Source organism: Oculina patagonica, chromosome 6 (genome assembly GCF_052425735.1).
Source record: "Oculina patagonica isolate OP01 chromosome 6, crgOcupat, whole genome shotgun sequence".
In the NCBI taxonomy this organism is placed as follows: domain Eukaryota; kingdom Metazoa; phylum Cnidaria; class Anthozoa; order Scleractinia; family Oculinidae; genus Oculina; species Oculina patagonica.
The window spans coordinates 35,806,983-35,814,888 of record NC_135763.1 but is presented as its reverse complement, the minus strand read 5'-3'; the positions used below and the strand labels follow the sequence as shown (position 1 = coordinate 35,814,888).

The 7,906-nt window shown below is 36.8% G+C and overlaps 1 protein-coding gene across 1 annotated transcript; it reads right to left on the bottom strand.

Moving 5' to 3' along the window:
• Positions 1-317: 317 nt before the first annotated feature.
• LOC144657256 (uncharacterized) lies at positions 318-6,372 on the bottom strand. Its single transcript, XM_078517576.1, has 4 exons — positions 6,334-6,372; positions 5,605-5,701; positions 1,334-1,797; positions 318-541 (listed from the first exon to the last, which is right to left on the bottom strand). The coding sequence occupies exons 2-3, from the start codon at positions 5,695-5,697 to the stop codon at positions 1,522-1,524; spliced, it is 369 nt and encodes a 122-aa protein (XP_078373702.1). The 5' UTR covers positions 5,698-5,701; positions 6,334-6,372; the 3' UTR covers positions 318-541; positions 1,334-1,521.
• Between the last annotated feature and the right edge of the window lie 1,534 nt (positions 6,373-7,906).

The window sequence follows — 7,906 nt, the reverse complement described above, 5'->3', positions numbered from 1 at the left end:
CCATCAGGCCAAAACTTATCCCTTGTCCACTCACATGCAGGGTTACCCCCAAGAAAATTCGCCGGTACCAAATTATACACCTAAGGCGAGAGAGGCACTGTGAGAGTAAAGTGTCTTGCCCAAGACTTGAACCCGGACCGCTCGATCCGGACGGTCCTAACAAAAATGTTATCGCACCAACCAAAGATGTAATCACATAATAATTACACACTCTTCAAGTAAAATTTTAAAATTTGTCGTACCATTTCTTTAATCCAAGTCGCATCAAAGACCATCCAAAGCAATACTGATTACGCAAACAAGAAACCGCATTTTAAACAGCTTTATTACTTTTCTACTTTTACAATTATTGCCTGAGTTGACATTACATCAGTTCTAAATGCACAAAATCACTGAACTACAAGCGAACTTTAACTAAGCCGTTTTACATGCTCACGTAAAAACAGGAAATCCACGAATCTTCAGTTATTCATTTTCCGTAAGTATAATGTCCGTGATATCCGCCTATAGCGCCACCACCTTGAATGTGATCATTCATGTTCTGGAATATAAATAAAATATAATTAAACTTAACAGAAACATATGACACTGTTGTTCCTATGCGGGACTTGAACAATTTAAAGGAGATTCAAGATGTCGCGCCAGCCAGCTTCAGTTTAATGATCTTATCTACCGCTTTCTTCACGCTGTTGTTTACCGGCTTCTGAAGAATGTAAAAGTCAATTCCATTCAGAAATCGGTAAACTTCAACGTTAATATAGCGGTATATAAGGTCATAAAAATGTATACGAAGGATCTTAAAAGATTTTCATTTTAATTTTCACAAGAAATAGGAAAAAATAAAGTTCTGAACTTCGGGTACCTTTTTAGCAAGTTCTTTTTAATTTTTTTTAAAAATATGTTTGCTTTTCTTCAGTTTTGACCTCAACGTTTGTATACAAAAGGTCGTTAATGGCTTAAAATACTCAGACAAATCTCGCTTCTACTTTTGATTAATCTGAGCGATTATGACACCGAAAGGAAATGTTAGGTTAAAAAATATGCAAACAGACACAAAAACAAACGAGAGGAATAAAAGAAAACTAATTGACTTCAGAATAAGTTTGAACTAATTATGAATACACGTTGTAAACCAAACCGGACGAACAACAAACAAACAGAATTGGGAAACAAACATACCAGGGCAAGTAATAACGCCCTAAGTCAAAATACGTTTTGTTAGACGCATGTTGCACAAGTTTGGAAAACAATCAAGTCCAAGAACAAAGCAAATACAGTATTACTCTAAACATTGCAATGAAGACAGCTACTTGCAGTAAACTGACAGACTTACCTGCAGCATCAGGATATGGAGGACGACCCACGGCATCATGAACAATTTGAGCATCACGATATGGAGGACGACCCACGGCATCATGAACAATTTGAGCATCACGATATGGAGGACGACCCACGGCATCATGAACAATTTGAGCATCACGATATGGAGGACGACCCACGGCATCATGAACAATTTGAGCATCACGATATGGAGGACGACCCACGGGCATCATGAACAATTTGAGCATCACGATATGGAGGACGACCCACGGCATCATGAACAATTTGAGCATCACGATATGGAGGACGACCCACGGCATCTAGAACAATTTGAGCATCACGATATGGAGGACGACCCACGGCATCATGAACAATTTGAGCATCACGATATGGAGGACGACCCACGGCATCATGAACAATTTGAGCATCACGATATGGAGGACGACCCACGGCATCATGAATAATTTGAGGGTCCCTCTATCAAAGATATAATAAATAAGATATTAGAACTTTTTTTTTTCCCACATATTTATTGCCATTGTTTTGCAAACAGAAATTTTACAATTTTACAGACTTATATACAAATTTGCGGTGCATATATACCAATGACACCGTTACAATATACCTATGTACTATCTTATCTATTTACCATTATCTTATTCGTAAGAACTTATGATTTAGCTATTATTACTTATATATAAATGCCATCTAGTCTGAAATTTGCTCTGCATATTATTTTTTACTGCTATATACTTCTCAGTTCTATATTTTAGATCAACTAGTTCTTTAAATACATCAATATTTGGGATTTTTGTATGTTTCCGACTCAACCAGATATGCAATTTTGCTAGAATTAAAAAATAATTCAACAAATCACTTTTTTCTATTTTCCCAATGAACACGTCTTTTAGCGTAAGTTCCTCCTGTTGGCCTGTTAATACAAACCAGAAATTTTTAAAGTGTTCCCAAAAGAGATGTGTCAAAGAGCAGTGGTAGAATAAATGATATACTGTTTCTGACTCATTTTTACAAAATGTACAAGTATCATTTGGAACATAACCGATTTTTGCTAACCGCGTATTAGTGAATGTAATATCATTTAACAGTTTAAATTGAAAACTTCTAACAAAGGTTTCCGATAAAATAGACTTTAAATTAAGAAAAGCCTTTGACACAGTTGTATCATCTAATCCAAAATCTTCTTTAAGTTTATTAAAACCCCTCGATACCGTTGCCCTTTTTGAGAGTAGCAGTTCATAGAATTGCTTACTTTTACAAGTTACTGGGTCAAGTAGCTTTTCATTAAAATGAAATGTTAGTGAATCTATTTCACTTTCATTTCCATCTAAGGCTTTTAAGTGGGTGGGAATTGCACATCGAATCCCTGACCACGTTAAAAAATTTGTGTGTCTCAACCCTTCATTTTTTGCCCTATTATATGATTCCACGTTATCCTTATTAAATTGCATCTGGTTGGTTAGAATGATTCCAGCTTTAACGTAATTGTCAAAATATATACTCTTACCATCTATTTTAATTAGCTTATTGTTCCAGATTATACGTTCAGATATAAGAGGCCTGGTAGAGGAATCATTTCTAAAGTCAGCCCACCATTGGAGAAATTCGCTATAGAAAGGGCATTGAAAGTTGTAATCGTTAACATCATAATTACATCTCAATAGAAAAGTGCCACCGTAACTGTCAAGCATTTGATTAATATAAGCTTTCCATGGTGCAGAGCCCTCAGAAAATATTCTACCAAGCCAGGCTAATCTTAAAGATTTAATTGAAGTTTCTACATCTATCAGCCTTAGCCCTCCAAATTTAATGTCATTAATTGTTGCTGCTCGTGCTATTTTGTCAGGCCCATTCCATAGGAAGTTATATATAATAGTGTTAATCTGCTTGATGAAATCTTGTGGAGTTGGGAGAACTGAGAATACATATATCATCTTCGAAAGCAAAAAGGATTTAATTATTGTAACTTTTCCAAGCAGTGAGAGACCTCTGCAACGCCATAACCACGTGTGCAACTTAATATCTTTTAGTTTTTCATAAAAGTTTTTCTGCAATTGTTCAGTTTCGTTATATGTAAAAACTATTCCAAGTGCCTTCACTGTATTTACCCATTTAAGTCCCAAAGGTGCCGCTGTATTATTTCGACAAGAGCCAATCCACATAGCTTCAGTTTTGGTATAATTGACCTTTAAACCCGAACAAGTTTCAAATTGATCTAGCAAATGAAAGGTACGTTGTACACAATCAAGATTTGGCACAAACACAGTGAGGTCGTCAGCATATTGTACGAATTTAAATTCCTCTCGCCCTATTTTAAGTCCTTGAATTTCTGTTTTACTTCGGATCGCAGTAGCTAAAATTTCAGCTGCAATAATAAAGAGATATGGTGATAATGGGTCGCCCTGCCTGACTCCTCTCTGTAGATCGAAGTAAGATGTGCACATCCCATTATTTATCACACAGCTAGATATATTTTTATAAAATGTTTCTACCCATCCTTTAAAACTAGGTCCAAAACCAAACACGTCTAAGCACTTTAACATGAATTCCCAATCGATGCTATCAAATGCCTTTTCGAAGTCAATAAAAAGTAATATACTTGGTATATTTTGCTTCTTTGTATAGTCCATAATATCTATAATTGATCTTGCTGCTTCGCCAATGAACCTACCCTTTACATAACCGGTCTGATTACATACTACTTATTAACCGAGAGTGAGGTCATTACAGGGGAATCTCAGACCGAGGCCGTGATGTATTGACCGAGCGACAGCGAGGTCAATACATCAAGGTCGAGGTCTGAGATTCCCCTGTAATGGCCGAACGGACGAGGTTAATAAGTTATTTATTATATGGCCTTTAAGCACTTTTCAAAAAAAGAGTATAATCAAGGGAAAAACACTGGAGGTAAAACTCGCTCTCTGTGGCTCTCTTCGTCGCTCATACTAAAAGAAGTATCGGTATGCTTATATTTTTCTTTCAGTTATTGAAAAGATAGTTATATTTTGTCGGCATTTTTTGTTGTTTTTTTGCCCCCTCGCTAGTAGCTTTTATTCACGACTCAAAAAACCGTCGAGCCGAGAGAAAGTTTCATAATGCCCGGTCATTACAAGAAAGTAATGCCCGCTCAGCAACCAATCAGAGCGCGCGTACTATTGTAGACATATAATAAAGTGAATTATTTCCGGTAGGACTTTAATAACTTTAGCTGCAATTACTTTAGATGCAATTTTCGCGTCTACATTAGTCAATGATATTGGTCTCCAGTTTTGAAGATAGTTTCTTTCTTTTCCTTTCTTTTCAATAAGTGTTATAACAGCTTGTTTCTGTGAGTGAGACATTTCCTTTTTGTAAAAAGCCTCATTAAATGAATCAACCATAAATTTGCCTAATAAAGGCCAGAATGCTTTATAAAATTCTATTGGAATTCCATCGTTTCCGGGCGTTTTACCCGTGTGAAAAGAGCCTAATATATTTTCGCATTCCTGAAGAGTTATTTCTCCCTCACAATTTGTGCTTAATTCCTCGGAGAGTCTTTTTAAATTTGGATTTTGAAAGAAGAAATTAGCTTCATCACCGTTTAGATTAACTTTTTGTTTACTATAGAGCTTTCTATAGTAACTCAGCGTTGAGTATTTCGAAAGGATCAGTTGAGATGGACCCACTGACAAACAGTTTACGTATATGCTTCTTAATATTATTACGCTTTTCTAAATTTAAAAAATATTTAGTATTTTTCTCACCATGTTCGTGCCACCTTGCTCTGGAGCGAATGATAATTCCCTCTACTTTTTCGTCATATAATGCTTCTAACTCACTTTTAAGTTTTTCAGTTTCTAGTCTAGTTGCTTCGCAAGGGTTTTCCTGAAATTTTCTTAGCATGTCTTGATGCCTGGCGTTAAGTTCTTCCTCCCTTCTCTGTCGGTCTTTTGACAGCTGCTTTGAATAAATAATTGAGCTAGTTTTGATTTTAAATTTAAGCCAGTCCCATTTTGCTCGCTTGTCTGACAGATCTCTTGCATCTTCCAGCCAATTGGGTAATTCTTTACTTATCATCTCAACATAATCAGGCCTGGCCAGCAGGGAAGTGTTTAGTTTCCAGAAACCTGATAGATATTAGAACTTTACGATTTCAAGGAAACAAGTCATGATCAATCACAAGGAGATTAAAATCTTTCGCGCTTGGTTAACCTAACGGATGGCGCGTTCCCGATCACTGAGTACAATACATCAACTGACCGGCCATGCGGAGCATGTTTTAATTACCTCATCTTGCTGTTTGGTTCCTATGTCATCCTTGAGAGTAAATGACATCGCCAGGCCCAGAGCCAGCATGAAGAAGAAAACAAGGTACTTCATTTTCCTTAAAAACAAAAAAAGCAAAACAGAAATTAGTGGATTGTCAGTGTAACTTGAAGAGAGTATTAGATGCAGAGCTCTCAAGCCTCACACATTGAGCGTGCGTGAGACTTACGCAAACAAATGCAACCTTTAGCTCTCACGTTTAAACAATTATTTCTCTCGTACTTAAATTTTTCATTTAAACAGTTCATTTTGAGGTAGAAATTGGCCACCAAAGTATTCTATCTGCTTCAAATGTAATTAAAAGAGGATCTTATTGCTGCTCATAATCGAGGAACACAAGTCGAAAACCGCTTTAATTCAACCCCCCTCTCCGCCCCCACTGATGGAAATTATAGCTCCGCTGTTCTAGATTCTCACTCTTGCGAAAAGTATCAACTTTGATAGCTTTGTAGGTGCATTTTGCGTGCCTTGAAGTATTTTGCGTTGCTATTGTAAACCTCAAACACTACTTTAGTCGATTCGTCGTGGCATTACACTGCATGATTGTTGACAATGTCTGCTGAGAAATGTTAGAGGTATAAAAAAGAAGGAAAAGGCTGAGGTGAAAAGGTACAAAATCTGAACGCTTACCGCAACCTACATGTGTATTTGAAATAAGTGAAGGAAAATATACTCGTTAAGGGAATTTACCTTTGGACACAGACGACTGTAGAAGATATGAACACTCTCTTGAAAAGCCCTCTTGTAATCACCGTCGAAGGCGAATGATGGCTGTCAAACACGGTCCGTTTAAGTGCAATACTCCATAATTTTCGAGCTTTTTTAAAAGTTCGCGGACACCGTACCTCACCGATTTCGCTGAAATTTGGCATGCAGTCTTGTTTTAGGGTCCTAACTACCAAATGGATATTAAAAAGTTTCAATTCTTTTTATTTTGGAAAATATCGAGAAGGCCGATTTGAAGCGTCCGTGACGGCCCGCCAACATGGCGGATCGAAGGTGTTCTTGTTACTTCGACACTGAACCTGCCGTCACAGTTTCTCGATCATACTTGGTATAGTTATAAAGAACTATCTTTCTTCTTTCTATATATCAAAATAGATTCGGCAAATGTTGAGTTTGGATGATCAACGGCCAAGAAGTTCGAAGGTATGTTAACGATGTTTTGAACAGTCTCAAATTTACTTCAAAATTAAAGGCTTATAACTCCACTGTTATCTCGATTTAGAACAAGCCATTTACCATGAACAAAGCTTGTTCATTGGTGAATTGATTCCATTAATAAAAAAATTGGGGAAATGTAACCGTTAAGAATAAAAAATTATGGAACCTCTAGTAAATTGGCCATTTCAGCGCCATTTCAGCGGATCAGCTCATTTAACAGCAAATAATCGGGAGAAACATGAAAGGGTTACAGTCGTTTATAATAAGCAGTTTTCAGGTATTCTTTGCTTATCTTAAACAAATACATAATCTTTGCCAAAGATATGGCGATTTTTGAGCGTACGATCGTTTCTCCAAATTTTTATGTCGGCAACTTTATTTTATTTGTTGTCGAGATTATACGCTGTTGTTATTCAAGTATACGTTTCACAAGAACTTCTGTTGCTCGCATTTCCCAAATCACTGTTTAAGAAATTGCCCATTCCGTAACAGGGTCATTCTTACTTTTTCTTTAAAAATTACTAGGAAAGCAAGAATGTCATAGAACGGTTTTATACTAGTGAAAATACCTGTCAGACATAACTTCAAGTGTTTGTGTTATCTGGCTGTTTTCACAAATATGCAAATTAAGGAATTCTTAAAGTACCTATCTTTAACTATTTCACGCTTAAAGATTCCTCTAAATCTTTTCGCCTACCTTTTGGCCAAACGAAGTTTTGTGTCTCCAGGCAGAATGCTCGTTATCAGCAATGAAAGTCGAAGAGATACAGAAGCTCGAGTAAAATTCTAACTGCTGTGAAATGAACATCGTTTGAGCTTGACGTGTATTTATAGATTGCGCTCGAGCTCCGTTAATTAAGTTTATTCATTTGGCGATCAGATAAAAATCAATGAATGATCAGAGTTATTAAAGTCCATTTCTAAGCACGAGAGACACGGAAGTTTGTTTCAGAAGCATTTATGCATAGAAATACCGGTTTATTTTTGAGCGGTAAATCTGCATTTATAATAGCTGGGAGTTTGGGGTGTTTTTTGGTGTTGGTTTTTTTGAGGGGGCTCGAGGGGGGAGGGGTGTGTGGAAGTGGTGCCTTCGTATCCT

What these genes read in the sequence shown, in the direction of transcription:
- LOC144657256 (XM_078517576.1), bottom strand. Translation starts at nt 5,697, where the DNA reads ATGAAGTACCTTGTTTTCTTCTTCATGCTGGCTCTGGGCCTGGCGATG. An exon ending in GAACCAAACAGCAAGATGAG is followed by an intron (nt 1,798 to 5,604) that starts GTAATTAAAACA and finishes TATCTTTGATAG; the next exon opens with AGGGACCCTCAAATTATTCA.